The sequence below is a fragment of the Pomacea canaliculata genome, linkage group LG1 (assembly GCF_003073045.1).
Source record: "Pomacea canaliculata isolate SZHN2017 linkage group LG1, ASM307304v1, whole genome shotgun sequence".
Classification (NCBI taxonomy): Eukaryota; Metazoa; Mollusca; class Gastropoda; order Architaenioglossa; family Ampullariidae; genus Pomacea; species Pomacea canaliculata.
In genome coordinates this window covers 15,936,798-15,961,392 of record NC_037590.1, presented here as the reverse complement: position 1 = coordinate 15,961,392, position 24,595 = coordinate 15,936,798, and the positions used below count along the sequence as shown (strand labels likewise).

At 36.4% G+C, this 24,595-nt stretch overlaps 1 protein-coding gene across 7 annotated transcripts; it reads right to left on the bottom strand.

Moving 5' to 3' along the window:
- Positions 1-312: 312 nt before the first annotated feature.
- Positions 313-15,958, bottom strand: LOC112560252 (nuclear distribution protein nudE-like 1). 7 transcript variants are annotated; one of them, XR_003098503.1, is made up of 11 exons: positions 15,225-15,956; positions 14,173-14,326; positions 13,762-13,910; positions 13,554-13,599; positions 12,964-13,054; positions 12,332-12,493; positions 11,942-12,033; positions 9,683-9,777; positions 8,757-8,833; positions 8,244-8,263; positions 313-6,814 (listed from the first exon to the last, which is right to left on the bottom strand). XR_003098503.1 is itself a non-coding variant. In XM_025231962.1 (11 exons), exons 1-11 carry the CDS (start codon positions 15,302-15,304, stop codon positions 6,801-6,803), a joined length of 936 nt encoding a protein of 311 aa, XP_025087747.1. In that variant the 5' UTR covers positions 15,305-15,958; the 3' UTR covers positions 313-6,800. The 7 variants fall into 7 exon arrangements, 5 of the variants coding, with proteins under 5 accessions (XP_025087747.1, XP_025087738.1, XP_025087764.1 ...); XM_025231962.1 differs by having other exon boundaries at positions 8,757-8,789; positions 15,225-15,958; XR_003098501.1 differs by lacking the exon at positions 8,244-8,263.
- Between the last annotated feature and the right edge of the window lie 8,637 nt (positions 15,959-24,595).

Below are 24,595 nucleotides of genomic sequence, written 5' to 3'. Positions count from 1 at the left end.
ACGCTGCTCCCCTAGATTATAATTACCAGTACTTGGGCCTTTACTTGTTAACAGCAAGCACACAAAATGTCTATCGCTGTTAAACTGTTACGGCATCGTCGATATTTCTACACTGTTGTGATCACAAAGTTTGTCTGTTACTAAATAAACATATTTTTCCGTGTTTATATCCTATTTTACTTTTTCAAGTATGACTATTAGTCCATTATTGAATGCATATCTAAGCCAAAGTATATTTTATAAATATATAGGTACACATATTCATATGAATGGGCACACACATCCACACTGATTCTTATTAACAAACACAAGAACGAATGGTAATTTTTATTTTAAGATTTTCATGCTTAATGATGGTACAATAAATGGCAGAGATATCAATCCCTTTTGTTTATATACAATTTTTGAAAATTTACAAAATAGCTCAAAAACAAAACTATATAACAGGAAATAATTTAACTGCTATGAGTGCATGGAGCATAAAGTTGGTTTTGCTACTGTACAACATGAGACAAACTCAAAGGACATTATTTCGGCCTCACCTTAGGAAGTATCTACAAAGAAATACAAATTTTGACATTTTATTGTAATGTGGTTTATTCACTTCTTTTGATCTCTCCAGATCCAGATGCATGGTATGTAATTTATAAAAATCTATCAAGGAAATGTTACAAAACATAAAATGTATCAACTACTTAACATTATTTCAACAGGCAGTTACACCCTGTTATGATTCCTTAAACTGTTTTTTTTTTCTTTCATTTTGCAAAGAGCTTTTTCCCAACGATGGAAGAAATTTTAAACATTTATAGCTGGGAATAGGACAAGAAGGAAATATGATACAATGAAAACTGTATAAGCTACTTTTATAAAAAAATCAATGAACACTGAATTCTCCAGATTTAAAATTTCAACATTTGGTTATTACTTTCCTAAAACTTGCATTTAGTGTTGATACATTTTGGAAGATTTTTCTTTTTAGGTTTCTGAAAGACTGGTTGACCTTGTTCATGGGTCTGGAATGATTGAATGGAAGAAACAAATACACCAAAAAAACAACAACTGTGGTTTCGGTCACAGTACTTCTTTTAAAGAGTTGTTTCCACTTCCGCTTAAACTGCAGGCAGTCCAAAAATGTAATCCCTAAACATGTTATTAAACAGCGTCACACACTGCAACTGCCTTGACTGTTATAATATTTTTAATTCTTTTCAATTAACACAAGAAAGATTGGGCTTATGGCAGTTTAAATTGTTAATTTGAAAAGAAAATAAGGTTTATTATTTTAGCACTCTCAGTAACTGAAAATAAATCCTTGACAATTTATCTTAAAATTATGCTAATATCACCTGATGATAACAACAGTTTTGTACCGTCATCTAAACAAATAGTCACAGACACAAGACTGCTGAATGTTCACACTCTGTTGTAGACAGAAATGTCTACCTGACAATCCTACCCAAAAAAATGTATCCTTATCCTAAATCATTATAACATGCAGATTTAAAAACTGAAATTAATGAACACAAGCAGCCTACCATTACAAATGTAAGACACAGAGAAGCAAACATAGGAATAACTGTATATAATAAAAGCAATAATGACACTTGAAATTAAGTGGAGAGCACATGCACAAAGATGTAAAAGCAGCTAACAATTAGCTTGCAGGACATTGGGTGTAGGACTCATGAGGATGTATTACATGCACTACATCCAACAGCAACTGACAGAAATAGCATTAATGGTTCGCTAAGCTGTTAAAGCCTATATTACAGAATTTAACATTAAAAATAAACCCATTATAAAGAGAACAATTTCTAATGACTTGACAGGCAGAGCTGCTAACTATGCATACATGGAGACAGATCATACATGTTTTAACCCTTTTATACACCAGGATGTTGCATTTACAATGGAGATCATAATCATTTTCTACCTCACAAAATAATCACTGTAGTTATATACTATAGTCCCCCATTTTTTTCTTTTGTGTCATTTGATATTTTAAAAGGAGTCAAAAAAATTCATGGAAGTACAGAATGTTTGTTAACATGAGGACAAGATTTATTTGCTCATGAAATTATCTATGAACTGGGATGTGCAAGTCAAATACTTTTACGTAGAAAAAAATATTGAGGGATGTAATTTTCCATCCATCCTTTTATCTCTTTAAGTACAACTTCAAAGTATTTAGTTTTGTGCTTTCTGATAGTACTGTGGCAAGATAAACATGCACTGAGACTCAGATCCAAAAAAGCAAATAACATTAGCTACCAGTTGCCTCCCCCACCACCATTTCCTTAGATTTCGATCATTTCTTGATGCAGCTAATCAACATAATATTCCTCCCCACTCTGACCTACCAATTCCAGACTTGGACAATGAAAAAAGGTGTTTCATGAGGGCAGCTGACAAGGACTAGAAAAAAACCGATCCGAAACGAAAAAACTTTAAGATGATGGGCACCAATAGTTTGGCCACGACCAGGATGCCTGCTGACAGCCAGCATTCTCAGCCTATGCTCAAAAATGACATGGTATTTGAGCAAGACAACAGATGCCAGACTGAGGTCGTGGCAGAGGCCTTCTCATTGTATGGCTTGTCACCAGGGTCTTACAAAGAGCCATCAGTTCCTGTCTCTGCCTCTCCATGAAACTCCAGAGTACCAGTGGAAGATAATGAGTATTACTTTTAGAACCATATTTTTTAATTCATCAAGAAATGTAATCAATTAGACAATTATGTATCACAAAAATTACTATAAATGATACAAGTTTCCCTCTTTTATAGCACAGAATTTGTTTAGGTAGAAAGACAGTGAAAATATATGAATCAAACAGTGAAAGAGGTATAAAAGATTGGGGAAGAGAAAAAGTGATTATATCGGAAGGCAGGGGAGTTGAAGATAAAGCCTAATTTGACAACTTCTAAAATGAAAATCTATGTTTACCTAATAAGAGAAATGAATTTTTATGCCTCTATTCACTAATGTACATCAAGCCACCAAAAACACTTATCATGCTCTCTTTTAAAACAAGGGTGATCAATATTTATCCAATATTCTACCTTTATATAATTACACAATAATTAATAGAAGCAAATGTCACAGTTTGTTTAAAAAAAATCTCTTTCAAGAAGCAGTCCACTCAATCATTTAGGATTTTGCACATACACAAAAAACACCCACACATAATTCTTATTGTTTGCTGACAATTTAAGAACACTTACTAGCTGTCAAGTTCTAAAGTCCACATACACATGCAAAATGTATCAGACCCAATGATATAGAAATCTCGCAAACAACATTGCCAATCTTTTAAAAAAACTTAAAGCTTTGCTTTTCAAATGATGGCTTTAAGATTAAAGTACAGCAGACAATGTAAATGATCACTATTCATTCATTCACACATACACAAAAGTGCTGTTACTGAAAATAATACAATGCATACTCGCACAGGAAAAGAGCAATAACTGTATCCTCAGGTTAATCAAACTGATGCAATATAATGAACTGAAGCTGGTTTAATATCAAAGGGCAGCCATGAGGTGTCAACGAGACACCAAGAGTTGCCAAAAAGGCAACACAGGCAACAAGTGTAACTATAACTGCATATTCACTATGACAGTTGACACTGGACAGGGACTTATGCCTGAATTTGTACACTTTGCACCCTGTATGGTCTAGTTTCATCAGAGAACTCTCCTTAGCTCAACTTTTCATTGTTGTCCTCAATTTGATCTGCTTCTTCAAAAGACCACAAGTTCACTTGCATGATCAGTAAAGCACAAGTGAAAAGGGTTAGGAAGCAAAATGATGTATCTGTGCTTTATTTCCAATCGCACTTTTTCCTCAATATGCCTTTGAGGGTGAAGAAAAGTTTGTAACAAATGGGCAATTGTTCCGCTGATTTGTAATGAACTGGTTACTGTACACTCTTTATTAAAAAGCAACACAAAAGAAAATTGCAATCTTATGTGCAACCAGCAAAACAGGCACAAATACTAGACCTGAACAGATTCCATAATGGTTCTAAATGAAGACTATGTCTTAAAAGGTTGGTCTCTAAAACCAAATCATGACTAAAATGTTATGATTCTAGTCTTTTCTTTTCAGGAACAAGAAAACTACATTTATTTTAAACTAACAATTTGAATCTTTCATCTTACAAACACAAGGTAACAAAGGGAAATAAAGAAACATCAAGAAAACACATCTGTTGCTCTCTCTTAAACATATGTTACAAACACTGCATTACAATCAGACAAACAACAATGGCTACATTACCAAAAAAAAAGTATACACAAGTAAAAAGGGGGATCTGATTTGCTTTGAATAATTGTTTTCATTAAAATAGTCCACATCAAGAGGATCAAATAAGACAAAAACTGGGTTTGTAATTAATATAACATGTTTTTAGTGTAACTGTTCAGGTAAAATTTCACACTTTCTTAAGTTTATAAGTCCTGGTAAGACACTTCTTCATGTCGTTTTTCGTCATTCTAGAAGGATTAGTCCTGAAATTAAATAAGTATTAGATAAATAAGCCATAAGTTTAGGAGTACTGCACGTAGGAATAAAGATTTTTTTTAAAAAGGGGGGGGGGGGTGGTAAAGCAGGAGGAACAAAAACTTATGCATGTTAAAAGATGCAAATGCTTCGTAACACTTATCTTTCAAACATGTGTTTATTTTTTTGCCACCAGAAAAAGATTCTGTAACTTCTGTCTTATGAAACACACTTGCTATAAAGGTGAAGTGTAGGAGAAAGAAAGATGCTGGTAACTTTCAACCAGTCAATTTATTGTCTTCACTAACCCAAAGCATTTGTGAGGATAAAACTAAAAACACACTCATACACACACAAATTCAATGGAGAAACATTTTCTTTCATCCTTCTTAAATCGCAAGATGACAACAGAATATGACCAATTCTGTCAGATGGATCTAAAACTTTCACAAAATATGTCTGATAGAGTATACAAATGTAAGAATAAATAAAAATTAGTGTACAGCAGAAGAGGGAGACATCTCAAACATCTAACCTCAGCTAGTCACAGAATGCCACCAAAGATGACAAATTTGACAAAATGTTGTACATCATAATGGTAACAAGTGAAAAATACCACTTGTGAACGTGCCTACTGACAAACAACAAGTAATAAATGAGGTAGTGAGGAGACATAAAAACAGATGAAGACACGGATCAACATGCAGGGCTTCTGCTTACGCAAAATATTGCGTACAGTACGCATTAAAAGTTCGGAGGACCCCTTCAATTTTCGTCAATGGGGTCCCATTCAAAGTTGGGCGAAGAACAGGGACCCCTTAAAAATCTGAAGAAGGGGTCCCTGGGACCCCAATGAATTTAGCCTTAGCAGAAGCCCTGACATGTTTTTGAACGTTTCTACAAATTAAAAAAAATTTAAGACAGAATCAACAAACCTGTCAGATTTAAAGAGATGCATGAATATAAAGTTTACTACTGGAAATCTAAATCTGTTTTTTTATTCTTTTCTTTATTGTTCATTCTTATCCTAATCTAGCACAAATGGCAGGTTTACAAATCTTAGCATGTGGAATTTTCTATCCTAACTTCATTACCACCAGCCATTGCCTGTTGCAATATATTTATATAAGAAGTAAAACTACAAACTTTGCACTTTGTCACAACTAGCAGTCACCAATCACCTTGATATGACCTTCTACTGTATACCATGCCTAAGATAACTTGTATTGCACGGAAGGCAAATAGACAATTTCAAAGGTCATGTCTTTTTATTTCATTGTACGGCTGATTAAAACTGTATGAAAGGGTTCATTTATTTCTCTTTATTCATATCAGTCCCAACCATTACACTCGACCTTGCTTTAAAATTATTTTACAGTGCATAGTTTTCAGAGTATTAATAAAATTTTGATTTTTTTCTTTAACTACAGATTAAAGATAATATGTGGAATACCTGATGATGTCTTCCAACAGATTACAACTAATCATCAAACTCAGATACACTAAGCTACAACAAATGTATAAAACCCTGAATACTTGAAGCACCTGGCACTTAAAAAAAAAATCAAAATTGTAAATGTGACGACTACATGATGTGCAGACAAACCTCAAGGATTAACCAGTGCACAATATATTCTGTCTGGTCAACTTTGTCATGGAAAAACAAAGATTCCAAGCCAGCTAATCAATAAAATATTTTTCAAGTCACAACTCCAGGCTTTTACACCAAAGGGAAAAAGTTTCATTAGAATGATGTGCCTCACATCTATCTTTGTAGACATGCAGTGTGTTGAAAAGATTCCACAGCTCTAAACATCTGCCAGTACAACACCAGCTTGTAAAGCATAGTGCACTGCATTAAAAGCATCAACTCCCACATTTCTGACGTTCACCAATCCAAAGCTTGAACACCAGAGGGATGTAGATGGCACATATTTCACAATGAAATGCACAAAAAAAAAACTTTTTATAACTGTCCTTTTCCATTATGAATCAATATCCATGACAGCTGGCATCTGTTTGACATGTTCAACTTGATCTGTGTCAGTCTTTAGAATCAGTAAATGCACCAAGACTTGTAGGTGACTAGTTGTCATAAACCAAGAAAAGTTCCAGCTAAAAAACAAAATAGAAGAACAAATTTTATAAAAGCACCAAATGTTGAAATATGCCAGTTTTCTCAGATGTATCTTCATGATCTACAAAATAATGTCTTGCCATATGTTGCCAACCATGTTCAGGACCTAAACTGAAATCTTAACTCCTTGAGCAGATGGTACAGATGCTCCCCGGTTCAGGCGCTTAGTTCTGAAATGAAATGGGGGAAAAAAAATAAGTAGTGTTGCATTTTATGTTCAATGTTCTGTTCACGTTTGCAGTGTACATGCAAGTATACATATATATGCAAATGGGTGACATCAGGAACACACAAAAATGTGTACAGGCACACATATAAACATTTACATGCTGTGACAAAAATGGTGACACAATACACAAACAGAAGAGGACACAGAAGAAATATAAAGTTGCATCAATTATGGCAAACAGCCAATGGTTTCAAAAATAGTTATAAAGTATCCACTCTTACAAAAGCATTTCATAAAACACACATGCAAGCACTCACGCACATGCAAACCCTTTCCCCCTCCACACATCCAAGAGAAAGGGGGGTGGGAACTTGTGGCTACGGCAAGATAAACATAAGATTTCAGAAAATATTTTTTTCAAAAAGCAAGTTTGTGCCAGATGTGTGGACCCAAGACAGAAAAGAAATGTGGGCCACATGTGCACAGTCTGATTTGAGAAATGCAAGGCCTGAGGAGATGATTGGAGAGAATGAGGCCATGCAACACTTGGTCATTGCCCTTGGAGGTAATAACAGTTACTATTATGCAGTTCATACTTCAAGCTGCATCTAGTATTAGGCCAAAATTAAACAACACCTCTTCAAACTCAAAATGTCAGAAGCTAACAATAATTTTGTTAAAAAAAAAATAAAAAAAAAAGAATTTTTACAGTCTGCTACCAGCCTTTCTGAAACTTTTAACTTTTGTTGCCTACGTAGTAGCAGGCATGTTACTTTCATGAATTGCAAGAAACAATGCAAATATCTTAAAATAATAAAGTTAATTACAGTAAATTAAAATAATTCAAAATATTAAAAATTTGATGAGTGTAGTAAATTGTGATTTTTTCAAATTACACTAAACAAATACGCTCCTTTTAAGATTAGCTGTAGACACAACATTTAAACAAGCAATAACTATTTTAAAAGTCGCATGCACAGACAGGTAGAGGAGTGATAAGTTCTACACCAAGGGTGATTGACATCAGTGAAGATGTAGCTAAAGACACAATATCTGCAATATTTTACCTGAGCCAAAATCTGATAGTCAGTGGCAGGATATTATCATGAGCAATACTTTTTTGGGGGGTGAGGGGGAAGGGTGGTGGTAGTGGGAGGAGAGGTTAATTTTATGGGTGCTGATCAGTCAGAAGTGGACATGTTAAAATCATTCACTTTCCAGAAAATCCAATCTATGATGAAAATATTCATGCTCTCAGAATTATTCTCATTACAAGTTTAAAAAAAAAGCTGTGCAAGCATGGTGTTGTTTTCAAAACAGCATATCACTATCAAAATCAAGCAATTATTGCATCCAGGCATGGATCATTCAAACTTTAGCACCATTAATCCTTTAAGATGCAAAGATTTTCCAGGCAGTTTTGCTCTCACCTCTTAATAAATGCAGATGACTGAAATCCAAGTTTAAAATCGAAAGTTAAAACCAGATTAACATTATCAAAATTCAACCACCAGACACAGCTATGGGTTAAATCTGCCTGCACTGTGTTTTGCAATGAAACACAGCAAAGTCCTTTTATAAAGGAAAAGGGTTTTCCTTAGAATCCGTAATCATCTGGTAAAAGCTCATACATTAACAGTTTATATAATGGAAATATCCGAGCTTTTGGGGCCTATGTGTTTGGATGGTGACCACATAACAGCAAGAAAGCATGTGTATAATCAAGTATGGTACACACACATCTATACACACACTGAATGAACTTCAAAAGATGCAAAACTCCGGTGCAAAAAAAAAAAAAAAAGAAACTAACACAGTGCAGAAGGCACAATCTAAATAAAGTTGCGATACACTTAATCTATAAGACAGCATGACCAAGACATGCACCCATGCAACCCCTCACAAGGGAAGACATGCTATGTTGCAAATGCACAGATGAACACCTGTTGCTCCTAGATCCCCTATAATGCTCAGACCTGTGGAAGAGGTGTGGAGAAACTGCACCTTGAGTCATGGTCACCTACCAATATATATATAGAGATATAGAGAGAGCATGAGAAACCAAGTGCACACCAACACCAAAAACCAGATAAAAGTCATTTTATTTCTGAGCCCTCTAAACCTAGTTAGACAACTAAAGAGCCCATTTAGATATTAGCACTTTAAGCAAGCATATGGCCAAACATAAGGGAAAAGAACATCTATCAGAAATGATTTTTTAACGGGTCTTAGAGTTATCCCACCCACAATCAGGATCAGTTTCTACAGGCCTGGTGTTATCTACCAGCCCATGACTTCAAAAGTCATACGATGTCATAATACTGGCAACACGTCTTGAGCATGTCTCGAAGATTGATCAACAGTCAAACTGCCTCCTAACCATACTCAATCTTAATGAAAAAGCTATTCTGACAATGCAACACCACCATTTAAATGTGTGCCAAAATTTGTTTATGTTGGGAAAAGGAACATCATCCTGCCAGTTGCTAAAGCAAGGATAAATTCAAGACCTTGTTTCCTTCTTCCTATATTTTAAAAGCAGACATAATGTTATCCCCACCTCAATTGATTTTTTTTTTGCAAGATGTGTAGTGTCGGGGTATTATCTTTTAATGCTTTTTCTATAAAATATTTCAAGTGAAAATAACGAAGAATACAAGGACCTGAACAGACCTTATGACATTTTTAACTGGTGTTCTGCTCTCAAAATTGCTCTTATGCAATTAGATGATATATAATAATAAATAAATATAATATTATAATAAACATATAAGGATATCAGGTAAGAGAAGTTCTTTTACCATACATTTCAATCCCAGTCCTGCAAATAAATAATAAAACTCAGAGGAAACAACATTTCTTCTCTTACCTTGGAGAGTTTAGTGGACTATTGCCGCTGACTTTGCCTCCTCTGGGCTGGTCTTTAACAAAATTTCGGCAAGTGGCAAGCTTAGCTTCTAAGGCCTGCAAACAAAGGAAAAAAATATGAACCTTAAAGTGCAATCTGTGACACAGACACAAAGGCACTGCTTTGAAAAGTTTAAACAAGATCTTAGTCTACAGCCTCACCAATGAAACTGGCAAGTTTTGTTTGATCTAAAGATGCACACTAAGTAAAATCAAGACTCACTTTTAATACAACCTGCTGCCCTACTTCAAACCATTCCACTGCTCATTGCAAGTTCTTTACTTCCACTGACAATAATATTTATGTAAAATTAAAAGAAAGTAACTGACCAGAAATATGTCTTTTAAAAAAAACGTACTAAATTGTGCATCAACTCTGCTGAGCAAGGCAGCCATGTTAAAAGTTAGCATCTGTCCATCAAGCCAAGGCTTTCGCTTAACACACAGCTGCAGCAGATGGGAGCAAGACAAGGTACGGGTTGTGCAGGTTTGGTGATAGGCAAATCAAAAGCATTGAGGTCTAACAATTATTTTTTAACCACATTTCAGAATGTTATGGGCATGTTAAGGGGCTATTTGTAATAAACACCCAAAAATACAAATCCTCTAAACACAGTACATTTCATGCTAAATAAAAATAACAGGCAAAACCACTAATTTTCTCCAGTTTCAGATCCCCCACTGTCAAAAGACTTACGGCTAGACCTATGAAATAAACCATAACTTCACCATAGTCCACAATTTCGCATCTGAATGAGAAAAAGACATCCTACTACACAGTTTATTGCTACATTTAGCAGGGGATGCACAGTTTATCACTACGTTTAGCCATACTAACCAGGGATATTCAAAATATTTTCTGTCAGGATGCATCAGCTTCAAATGATTTTTTGGGTAAACCATGCATCCAAATGCCATGCTCATGTAACACCTAGCTTAAACAAACAAAATGCCTTGACAAATGAAAAGAAATTGTACTGCTTTTTACCCCATCTGTGTCTCTCTTTGAATCTGAAAACTGACAGTAACAACAGACACATAATGGAGCATGTGTTATCCTGGCTAAAGATTTGTCATGTCCCACCATTCCACCGGTTTGGTGCATGGTGGCCTACCTATGATACACTTCAAACCGACATTCATAAAATGTGAGAATGCAAGTTATCAGAGGGGGCAAAGGTTGTTTATGCTCACTTGTTTATAATGTCAAAAATATTGCATAAATTTCAACTGCTTTTTCCCATCACAATCAGGGTGAGGTGAGTACAAAACAAACTTTACATATAATACCAGATAACCCCACTTCCTAATTCATCCACAACTCTTTTACTCTAGTGAACCTTTCTGTAGTCCTACTATCTCCAACAAAAAATTGCATTTGCCACACATAGTCTGCAAAAATTTGGCAAAATTGGTTTTAACAAATTACTTTATGGTCAACTTATTACTTTTAACAAATACTAACGAACTCAAACCAATGGCAAACTCTGGACCCTATTATATGTTGACAGTTCCATTTGATCAAACAATGACTTTGGCCTCACTCATTTGGGGTATGGTGGGGAGGTGATCATATAAAGTGGAGGCAAAAAAAACAAAAACACAGGTAAACAGGGTGTGCAACTTGTGTTCAACTGGCAGGAGTCCAAACTTGCCTTCAACTAGTAGTGTTTTAATATGTGTTACCTAGAAGCCAGAAGAGAAAAGACTGCAAAGAAAACAAAGATGCCTTCTTGCTACAAGGAAGCCTTGTTAAGTCAGGCTCTTTCCCACCCAGCAAAAGAAAACATCATGCATGTTTGTGCATGTAATGTGTCCATATGAATGTGGGTGCAAGTGTTGACATGCATGTGGGCCTCTGCATACAGCACACATGCACTGTATGCACATCCTTAAACACATAAGTATATAGATGAAAACTGAAATACCTAGACTAATTTGTGTATAAAATAGACAAAAAGAGAATGTATGATCTTTCTACATCTATATTGTATATGTAGTCGATGTCACTCAGTGTACTAATGAGCACAAATATGATTTTAACAAATGAATAAAACTGTTGGTAATTTGCTGAAAAGCTAATGTTAATTACAATTTTTGCTCTCATTAACAAATGAGATGACTACTCCACAGTCATTGTGAGACAAACTGCATAAAAAATATCTTGCTTATGATCCAGAGAAATACAATTTCTCCATAACTCCATGGGATGTTTACTTACCCCAACTTTACGTAAAAGGTCACCAACTATGTTGAGTGCAGATATTCGTGCTGATGGTGTTAGTGGGGTGGTTCCATTACTAGCAGGTATACCTGAAATGTTGAAAGTTTAATTAATTACTGTCATTTCATGAGCTACATAAGCATCCTAGGTCATTTATCTTCCCAGTTCCAACTCTACATTTATCATCTTTCTAACCATGTACTGACTGAGAAACTACAAATGTAAGAACTCAAACACTTCTCTAATAATACATACTCAACTTTACAAACACAAACTTTTCATTTAAGAAAAATGAAATATATATCTTTTTGTCCCTGCAAAGAGAAATGTATTACACAAATCCATGCAAAAACATTTTCTGATTAATAAATGCATAAAGTGAACTGCCTCTATTGGCTGTTGGTGTTGTGGGTGTTGTTGGTGTTGCTGCTAACTGCTGTGCCCCATCATAGCCACTATCACTCATCCTTGTGCCATCCACTCGGTCACCCAGGGTATCTGTTGGCTTACTAGTGACTCGCTGTTTGACATCAATCTCATGCTTAAGATCTAAAGAAAACAAAAAACAAACAAAAAAAAATATAAATAAATTAGTGCTCAAAATAAGCAAATACTTAAGGATGATCTTTTAATATCCTTTAAATCTACAAACCCTCAAAAGAAAATACCATCGTTTTTCTTCCTACATTAAAAAATTTATAAATGTGCCACAGAAAATGAGGCAAGTGCAGGACAGTCATTGACTACAACATGCATGTTATAAAAATCATAGCAATGCCAATTTATCTCTTGGTAAATGTTACAGCCATCTCAGGAGGGAAGCAGTGCAGTTTTATGGCCAAAGGATGTGTATCCTGTATATCAGATATATGAGTTAGCTGTCAAAATTTCACACCTGCATACTGCATGCCTGTTTACATACATATATGTTGGATTTAACAGCCATAAATCTGCAACAGTGTGCATTTCTATGCAAAGGTTTAATAACAGAAAGTTTCTGAATGAAGATGATGACTAACCTCTAGCTTCATCCTTCAAGCGTTGCACTGTTTCTAGCAAGGTTTCCTTGTCATCTAACTCACTCTCCAAAAATGCATTTCGTTCTATAGCCTGAAACATTTGATGCACTAAATCACAGCACACCCAAGTATGTATGCTTGCTTGCTCTATCATTCTGCACACAAAAGCTGCTCATAGTATCTAAGATATAAAAGTTCTTTATAAGAATGATATTTACTAAGAGTTGTATGTTATTACGAAAGAAGATATACCAAAGTCTAATTTTGTTCTCAGCACATGCTCCCATTAACCACAAGTTGTTTATCTGGGCTAGAAACAATAATCAGCCTAGAAAATCTGAACTCTGTGCACAGTCTTGGTTGCTGTTTCAGATGCATTTGCTCAGCATAAAGTTTACAACAGCTACTTCCTATAACACCAACTGTAACAGTCTATAATATATATATATATCCTTGCTGCTATCTTATATAATATAAACACAATCCTGTCTTCTATTTTATGTTTTCACTGTGACATAATAATATCTTGGTAAGAATTGTATCTTTACAGGAAGCTGATACCACCATTATGTTCAGCCAAGTTTTCTTACCTGATTAAGTCGTAGTTCAAAGTCTTCCAAAGACACCACAGTTGCCCTGAAATACACAATTTTAAAAGAATGTTCATAATTGTTTTCTTTTATGCATTTACTTTTTTATGTATAATAAACATACTTATATTACTATTTCATATTATTATTTATCTGTATTAATATCCCCATTATATCTATATAGTTAAGAACAGAAAGTGACCTATACCTTTTTGCTCTTTCTAAATCATCATTGGCTTGCTCCAATTCTCTGATGTACTTCTGGAGCTCATCTTTGTAAGCTGTAACTTGTGCCAACTCATCTTCAAGTTCAGCTGCCTTTTTATGGCTTGTATTTTGCAGTTTGTCAAGCTTTTCCTGATAGATGATACAGAAGCATATGTAGCAAATGACTCAATGTAAATGCCTTTTCCCAACATTTTAAGACAACAAAGAATTCCCAACTTCAACTAACTGGACACTGCCGATTAATGGCGGAATTGTGACCTCTATTGAATTAGTGTGCCATAACAAAATGTTGCATGACAACAGCATTTGCATGCAAGGCCCAGCGTAACAATGATTTGTTATAATATTTTCTAAAGAACTAAAGAGCTTACAACAAAAAAAAAAAACTTACCCTAAGAGACTCAACCTCTGTTTGAAGCCGTCCACAGTTGGCTTCAAGTTCTTTGTTGCGTTTCTCTATCTGTTTGAGCTGTGCTTCCAGTTCACATTCTAATTCTCTACTGCTTATTTGATACTCCTCAAATTCCTCTTTGGTTTCCTCTAAGCTGAAACAAAAATCAGTTTTAGTAACATATGCACATCTTAAAACCTAAAAAGGACACAGACCAAAGACTGAGCGGCTTTACTGCCCATGGTTACTAAAATGTTTACACATTACAGTTTCTGATAACAGGATGGTTGGTCGCTTGTGTTTTATGCCATGCCAGCCACTAAGGCTATATCATGGCAATATGATAACAGGAAGCGTTGGCAAAATTAAAATGAGAAAAATGTGTTTTACATTAGGTGCTTTATAAAACATGCATTATGTTTGCATAACAGGGAATAACTGATGCAGAAAGTTATAATCTCCCAGCTAAATGTCCCCTGATTCTTTCACAACATAGAACTCATTAATGCTAAAAAGATTTTACATAATGCCAATCACAAATAAGCATAGACTTTCAGTTACATTATAAGTATTATCAATTACAGCCTTTTCTAGAATCTCAATGAACTCCCAGAATTTATTTCATGAAGCATAATAACAATCCTTTCAAAAAATACTATTCAAGCACCAGATCTGCTATGTAATAATTAATGTCATAACTAATGCTTTATCAAAGTAAACCAGTAAAGTCCTGTGTGCCAAATCTGAGTACATATGCTGATGATGTGAACCCACAACACATGATCCTATCTGATGACAAGGGCACTACTACTATGTAACCAGAGTAAAGGCCACTTGGTTGCTTGTTCCATGTTTGTCTAAAATGGCAGATACTACACTAAGCACACGTATCAATACAAATTAATAACAGTATATATATATATGTGAATACAAGCTGTAATTGCATCTCAACTATCCAGTCTACCATAATAGCCACATACAGATCATTACCTCTTCTGCCAGATATATGTATATTCAATATTGTTACAAATTTTATGAGCGGACAAACTTACTCCTGTTTCAACTTCTGAGAAAGACTCCTCCAATGTGCAATTTCTTCGTCGGAGTTTGCGAATCTTTTGGCATCATCCATGCTAAAACACTTCGACGATAATATCTTCTTTCAATCTATCATTATATCCTTGGAATATCAAAAACAAAAAGTGTGATGTGTAACGAAACCTCTCCACTTCACTGTCTCAAGCTGTGACGATAAAGGAGGTCTTTAAAAAGATTTTCAATATATTATTTTGATGGTCCTCATGAACACCGAAACACTAGTGTCACTGTTGTAGCCGTCTGACAAGAAAATTGTCAAGACAGTTCAAAATAATCTTGAGTCTGCAATATCACACTACAACTATGAAGGAAATGAATTTCCCTGCTAACGGTATCATATACTTTTGTTCATTTCGTCAAGCATATTACAAAACAGTATCGAAATTCAAATGACACTCAACTCAAATGTTTTTCTACCATTTTCTTACGTCTGAGCGGAAGTTGTAATGACAATATGGCCGAAAAGTAGTTCTTGCTGTCTTCGTGCTATCAACGCTTAAAATTCTTAACGTGTTGCTAAAATATAGCATCATATTTATACTGAAGTCAGAGGTTTAAAACAACTGAGCGAATTTCCATATAAGTTATCAAAATACGTATGTCTTAGCTTTAAGCTATTCGTTTAACTTATAACTCCACGTCATCTGTCATCTGATGTTACAAATAGTGTAGCCCTCCACCAGCAACAGAAAAAAGTTCATTTGCAGAAGAAAAAAAAAATAAAATACGTAGTCAAGATTTATAGGTACACAATTTACATTTGGTTTCTGAAGAGAAAAAAATAGAAAGAAAATTTTAAACTTCAGCAATCCATCACCATCGTGTTTGCCGCTATAGCTACAACGACTGTTTGACAGGAGAGCAAACTCTTGCACACTTAGGCAAAGTAACATTTGTGGTTTTATCTCCCTTCTGACTGCAGGTCCATAATGTGACAAAAATGAGTTTTATCACTACGGTGAAAACTTTTAACAATTTATACTGATCTGAAGTAAAATTACAACAACAAATTAAATGTGTTCGAATGCACGCTCACTGACGTATAGCAAAATTTTAAAATAAACCAAAGCGTGGCTGGGTGTGTGTGTAAATCAATGCACGAACTGTTTCTACCAGTCCGTGATCTGTGCGAATCCACTTCACTAAATTTGCAAGAATAAGCCTTTCGTCTACGATAATATCGTAAGCTACATTTGGTTGCTCCAAAATATGTTTACTTTTATTGCTCATTTTCTGCATTCTATTCATATTTTTTAAAATTTTAGTTTGATGTCCAATAATAAAGATTTAATAAAGCTGGTTGAGTGCTTTGGCGGAAAAAATTCTTCGGAGAGATGATTTTGCACTACACTGATAAGTATGTGTTAATTGGTATTTACCTATATATACTTTCGTTGGTGGGAAAAGGTGCTCTATAAAGAAAAACTTTATTATCATTTGATAAAGAGAAAGAAAGGAAAGGGAATAAATGTCAGGGAATCGAGTGACGAGTGGCGTTGTCTTTTGAATAGGGGTGCCCCTACTGCCGAGCATGAGCTTCTACCTGACAGTTAAAGGATTACAAGTCTTTCACTGTTTCGCTACACTGATGCCACGCATAGATAAACGGGACTTAGAGGAAGCGATACATTGAAACTTTAATAAAATCTTAGCTGGGAGAGTTTTCCGCATAAATGAAATTACGAAAGACTACATACATCAACGCTGAAAGTCAAATCGACCCAGGCTATTAAGGTCAAATATTACCAACAGAACTATCCGTTGTTTGAACTAATTCGAGTTTTTTAATATTTAAAATAGGGCGTGCAGATGTTCGACTAACACCAAATAGTCACCGCTCGGGCATTCATTACGCCTTGGCCTGGGTCGAGTCGACATTCGGTGTTGGGGCGATGTGGTCTTGCATAAGATGATAGGGCCATGGCAGGGTCGATTTTACACAGACGGGAGATGAAGATGTCTGTACAGATCGGGTACATTGGGTCAAAATGACTGGACCCCCGGTCATTGTTGTCGATGTTTATCAGCGCTCAGCAATTGACTGTATTTTGTTTTTAAAGGATTTTTAAAAAATAAGATTTTTGTGATCGCTTTTGGTGCTCTTTTGAGACATTTAGCAAAAATCACTGTTGAAAATTACATATAATGCATCGAAGAGAGCATTTTTGTTTACCACGGTACACGTGTATTCATAGCTTTCTCTTACATAGAAATCTTCAGTCAAGCGAAACAATTCAGAATAATCAAGCATAATTGAGTAAAAACGTCAACGACAAAAAATACAGGACGATTTTAAGAGCTTTATTTTCAACATTGAAATAAATAAATTTCAATTTAGAGATGTTTATCGAGTAACGGGTAAACCAAATATCGGAGTCACCGCTAGGTTAGCTCGAGATGAAGCAATAGACTATGAATACTAAATGTGTATTAGTGGTACGACTGTTGTATTAATAGGTGTTTATAAGTTTAAGTATGGGAGGATGTCGGCGGGGCTTAGGAGACTTCTTGCTCTGTGTGTGCGTATGTAGAATTACTATAACAGCGAGATAAAGTAAGGTAACCAAGGAGGTAGAAACAGAAACTGTTGGAGGTACTCTTTGTAGCTTCGCCAGTTTATTATGATGACAGACGGCAGCACACATCTGTAGGCGTCGCCTTGGTCTAAAAGTTTGTTGGCTTTAGCGATCACAGACGTAAAATTCGTTTGCTTGTTTTCAAGATATCTTGTATCTATCAATCAATATTTGTAAAAAGGTGTGCCCAGTGCTGAGTAAACATTGCCCAGAACTGCTTGGAAAGGAAAGGAGGACGGCGGCGAAAATAGAATATAAAAAATAAGGAAGATAAAAGATTACACCACATTCAAGATAAAATTCATTTACCTGCTTCATAAGATCTATTTATTTCCTGTAGACAAATTTCACCAAGGGTATTATTATTATTGTATTGTTATTGTGGTAGTGTTGTTGTTGTTGTTGTTGTTGTTGTTGTTGTTGTTGTTGTTGTTGTTCATTGGCAAAACATCAAACATAACTTAATTCATCTTTCGTTGGAAGTCAAGTTTTGAACATAGCATTTACAGCACCAAATAGAAAATGCGAAAGAAGTATGGTGGTATAATTTATGTGGTATTGGAGAAGTGTATGTCCGATTGATTAGAAGACTGGCCTGTCTGTCTGTCTGTCTGTCTGTCTGTCTGTCTGTCTGTCTGTCTGTCTGTCTGTCTGTCTGTCTGCCTGCCTGCCTGTCTGTCTATATCATATAAGTCGGTTGTGTTCAAATATAGTAAATATAAAAATCAAATTTAAGTAAAACTTTTATGATAAGTAACAGGTTGTTTCATCGCTTAAACCAACCAATCATGTTCTTCCCTACTGAAAGTTTCGATAGCAAATGAATGGTAGCTGGGTGGAACACAGCCTCCTCTCTTCACAGCTAGCAGCCCCGGGGTGGGCAGTATCTATGAGTCATCGCGGCATTGGATGCATGCAAATCATGCTGTCCCCATTAGGTTTCCCAGGGGCCAGCGTGTCTGCTGTGGAACGGCTGCAGAGTATCGACCTCACAGACTGTTCACACGCTTCCATGAAGTAGATGACACGGAAGTATTCACTGGTGCTTCGTCTTGACCGTGTCTGGCATGAAATTGCTCAGCTGCCATGTTTTTTCTCGGTTGAGATGTTGCATTCTTGCAGGCCCAACTTGGGGTTTGGGGTGCGGAATTACATTATTCCAGGCTTGGTTTGCTTGGGAGGTCTTTTAAGTAAGTCGGGGGTCTCAAGCGTAAGTCGACTTTACTAAGTTTGGTCTGAGAAATCGACTTGCCAACTCATGACTGGCAACTTAAGCTCCATTTTAAAGATATTAAATGCACCAAGCCAGCGGAGATTTTTGGAAGTTATCGAAAAACTTGACTTGAAGTCTGACTTAAGACTTCACATCTAAGCCAGTTCAGGTGTTTTGAGGTTCCGCTGAAATTATGTGCGGTGATGTTTCAAGAGTTGTGACATGCTGGACAAAGATAAGTTTGTTGTGAGTTTCAAGGGGCTTCTACTGCCATGTGTGTGGGTGCAGCAAAGTTGTTGTCTTGCACCCGATAACGATACAGGTGAATCAGCACAGAAGCCAACATGTTTTTATGGCGTTTTGACCACTCCCCATCTCACAGAAAGCACTGCTGTACTCTACAGAGGTGAGCAGCTTCAAATACTTGGGGGCCATCCTCTTCAAGGACGGCAGCTCCTCGCCAGATGTCCGCATCAACAACAACGGCAATGGCTAGACTGGACAGGATCTGGCATAGTCTTAAGATAAGGTCCACTACCAATTACAAACTATACAAATCCCTGGTAGTGCCGATCCTGCTCTACGGATGTGACACGTGGACTCTGCTCCCCAAAACAGAAAGGAGAATTGAGACATTAGAGAACAAGTGCCTGAGGAGGCTGATCCGGATCTCATACAAAGAACATAGAGCTGACGACTTTGTACCAAACAAGATGATCACACTCGAAAGACGGACACCAGAAAGCTCTACTTTCAACCGTCAAGCGAAGTAAGCTGGTCTCTTTTTTTTTTTTTTTTTTTGGTCACGTGATCAGGCACGACACCTTGTCGAAGACTATCCTTCAAGGCACCTTCGAGGGTAGTGGACACCGCGGAGGCCAAAGAAAGAACTGACATATGAATGTCAAAGACTGGACAGGTCGTCTTGTACAGAACCTGCTGACTATCGCCCACAATAGACAAGAGTGGCGGGACTGTCATATGCCGCGTCTGTCCTTGTTATTCCCCCAAAAGACAGGTTCTGGTCAATGGCCGACTGACTGAATGACTGATCACTGACTGACTGACTGATCCACCCGCTTGTACAAGACATGTGATTATGGGTGTATAAATGTGATTCATAATCCCTACTACCATTGACAGCGGGAGAAGTTCAAGCATCCAACGTGCTCCTTAATTATTGGCAATTAAAATGAGCTTGTTGGCATATGTGTTTGTATCTTTGAATGATTGAGTAGGATGTGAGAAACGAATTATTTTGTTCTGGAACGATAGCTTAAGTATTTTGGTGAGGAAAAAGTGTTTGCGAAGACTAACATTGTTAGTGCAGGAACTTTAATCCCGTGAGCAGGTAGAAATACGCGATGTCTGATCAGAGAGACTTCGCCAACGCCTGCGCATGCACTTGCCAGAAATGAAGATTCTCCTTGCCAAACGGTTTTGCGCACTTGTGATAAATTGGACAAAGGGGTAGAGGTACTTTATTCAGACTGCCAGGTACATTTCTTGCCACGAGACTCTGTATGCACCCTGGAAGTTCGGGCTTACAAAAAAGTGGCGTTCCGACAGTTCTTGATTGACAAAGCTTATAGAGCAGCCAACATTCGGTTATTAAGAGCAAGCAGCACGTGTTCCTCTATTCTTCACTCTTACCTACTTACAGTGCTGTGTCTTCTTTTATACCTGCAAGTGGGGGCAACACTTGGACGACTAGCCGATGTAGTTTGTCAGGTGGGGCAGGCAAGTGGGAAGAAAGAAGGAAAACAGGCCGATGCACGTATCTGTCTTGGCGTGTTAGTCCGCCGATGTGTGCAAGTGTGGAATGTAAACTTGCGACAAAAAAAGAAGAAATAAATAAAAGAAATGAACACAAAAGAAGAGAAGTAAAAGTAGACTTTGCGGCTTTCAACATACATCAATAAATAACACATATTTCAGGCAGTTTGCACATTTCAGCTGTACACTGTACTTATACTTATCTATACATTTATGACATTAGCTACATCTGAGGCATAGCTCACCCATATATTATCTTCACATATACAAATACCAAATCAGGGAAGGAAAACATGTCTATTCACACACATTTTCAAGTAGGTATAGGGTATCCAGACTACGAGGAGACATAAGGGATACATGATTTTTTTTTACAGATACATAACAATATAAGTATACATAACAAGCAAGCAATATTTTACAATATACCAGCATAAAAACAAACATATACACATAAATTAACAAACATTTTAAGAATACATCCATCTGCCCAGAGAAGCCACACAAATAAAGCAATCATCATAGAAGGCACCTTGGAGCCCATGTGTCATAGGATGACAGTACAATATTAATGTACATGTATATCAAGACATATGTAGTTTTTGATAATCAAGATCATATAAATGTATATAATCAGTATTTAGTTTAGTTAACAAGTTGTTCATATGATAGCCAGTGTTTAGCAAACTTTTCTTCAGTTTATTCTAAACATGCATTAAATTTTTCAATTGAATATCTGTGTTTCAATATTTGGATAAAGGGTTCTAACTGGGGGACGACTTTTTTAAATATACAAGAATATATGTATGCTTTTGCCAGCAATAAAATTAAATCAAATGCAACATCTGTCTCAAAGTTATTATTGCATCCAAATAAAATCAAATGTTCAGTAAAAGTTATCTTAGGAGCATTTGTACATTTGTCTAATATACAATGTTGTAACTTTTTCCAAAAAACATTAACATATTTACACTTCCAAAAATATGCTGAATATTTTCTTTATCATCTCTGCAAAGGCTGCAGACATCATCCTCTTCTAGTCCCATGTGGAATAATATTACTCGCCAGGATTCTATGTAACACTTTGATTTGAAGCCGTTTTAATTTAATATCTTTTATATTAGCCATTGCTTTAAATATAGCATGCCAATCAACATTTCTATTTATCCTTTTATCCCAGTTTAAGCAACAGTTTGGTATACATGCTTTAGATAACATTTTATCATAATATGGTCTTGCGCCTTTCTGTATTGATCGAATTATTCTTAGAGTTTTGTTTGTGTCATATGTAGAAGGAGATAAATCTGTTCTATTCCTTCTATTTAAGTTTATGTATGTTTTATATGGCCTTTATGCAACCATTAAAAGAAACAAAGTCAATGTTAACATCATATTTATTTTTAACAGATTGATATGATAGAAAGTTTCCTCTTTCATCTGTCAAGTGTTTAATTGAGTATACATCTTTCTCCACCCATCTTCTATATAGAATTGGCTTATTCCCAATTGTTATTCTATCGTTACAAAAGATAGGTTCTGACAAAATTTCATGTTTATCACACACTATATTCCTCCAAATATCCATTATGCTTTTAGTACATCCGTCCAAAAGCTATTTGCATTAATATAATGGCAAACTGCAGCCTGCAGGGCCCAGTTTGTCCAAATAACCTATTATTTTATGTGTAGACAGAAGATTTTTTTTCCAGCTGTGGTTGCTTTTCTTTATTTTCCACAGCGATGATAATTTTAATTCATTCATATAAGTTTTAACATCAGGTATGCCCATGCCTCCAGCCTGGATATTTTTAATGAATATTTTTCTATTAATTTTATCATTTTTTCCATTCCAAACAAACCTAAAGATATATTTCTGTATGTCATTTATAACAAAGTCTGGAGGGTTAGGTAGTAGTAACTAAAGGTGTCCTAATTTTGATAAAATTGAGGACTTAAGTATTGCTACTCTCCCTAATATGGAGTTAACTGTCTCTTTAACCATATTTTGTACAACATTAATTCTTATTTCAGCAAGCTTGCTATCGTAGTTATATTTTATACAGTCTTTTACGCACGGTCTTTCTTTTTTGGTAATTGTTTCCATTTTTTCAGGCAAATACCTCAATCTCAAAAGATAGTATCGTGTTTGAAAAGACTGAACACGAGCAAAAATAAAAGCGTAACGCACGAAAAAAGCGATTGTTGATTGGCTGTTTGTCTATAAATAGCCAGTGACGCGAGAGAATCCCCGGCAATTCCGAAAAGGACAAGAGGTCACTGTCTTGACCCATTTCTTAACTAAGCAAGCCGTTGAGTCCGCTTATACACAACGAAGTGAATTCTCGCCAGCGACGAACTCAGCTGAGTAAAGTTTGCGGTTAAGTCGGCCAACTTAAGTAAGAAATTTAAGTTCGCTTGTGCACATCAGCCCAGGCTTCTGACAACTTCCCGGGTGTTAAATGCAATCGACAAGCTTTACGAAGAAAACAGATACAGTGGTACCTCGACATACGAGTTTAATTCGTTCCGTAACCTTGCTCGTATGTCAAATTGCTCGTATCTCAAAGCAATTTTCCCCATTGAAATTCATTGAAATGCCATTAATCCGTTCCAGCTCCCCAAACACCCCCTCAGTTGTTTTTGCTAAGTGTTTTTGAATAAGAAAAAGTGTATTTACAAGAAGAAACATTTATTTATGAATAACAAATATATATTCTATAAAAACATATTAAATTCTTCGTTTGTGGAAGTGTGTGGTATCTGCTTCAGCAAATCACCGTAAATCGCTCGTGCCTTCTCACACATGATGCTTTGTGTTAAGGTTCCTCCTTGAAGCTGCTTCTCTGTCACCCACACAGTCAACAGTTTCTCCATCTTTTCATGGAGAGAAGTCCGGAGCTTAGAAATTATTGTAACGGCCCTAGCTGGCGTTGTACCCTTCATCAACTCCTGTTTAAGCTCAGAACATATCATTGATGTGCTACACCCGTACATCCTCGCCAAGTCAATTACTCGCACACCTTGCTCGTGTTTTTCTACGATTTCGCGCTTTAATTCAATAGACATCATCTTCTTCTTCGGACCCATGGTTATAAAAATAAATGTGACAATGTTTTGTAAATGTACAAAAAGCAAAAAAACGCGAATCCAACTTATCAAAAATGCTTCGAAAACGAGGGAAACAAGCACACAGATTGAGGTCTAGTCTGAGGTGGGAGAAACTGTTAGACGCTGTACACGACCCCAACATCCACCTCGCATGTAGGGGTCGTGTGCAGCGGTGTAGTGTGCGATTCCTCGTATCTCAAATCTTGCTCTTATCTCGAAGCAAAATATCGCTCGCTCGGCGGCTCGTATCTCAAAACACTCGTATGTCAGGGCACTCGTATGTCGAGGTACCACTGTACACGCTAACCGCTATAAGAGACACACTATTTGCTCCGCGATGGTGTCAAGTGACCAGATCAAATAGGCACTGAAACCAGCCATCAAAGCAAGACGGGTTAAGAAAACATCAGACGAACGATTTCGACTTACGCGTCACACCAGCAAACCGGACTCAGAAATTTCATCAGAGCCTTCCACAAGTTCTGGAAGTAAAGGGAACCCTTCTGGTTCAAGCACGACGACCGTGTTCACCCCTCGGGTCGCACGCAAGCAACGTAGGCAACCAACTCGTCGCCAAAGCAACAACAACAGAAATCGATCAGCGAAGAAGCAACGACATCAGAAGAAACGGCTGGCGAAGAACAACCCTCGA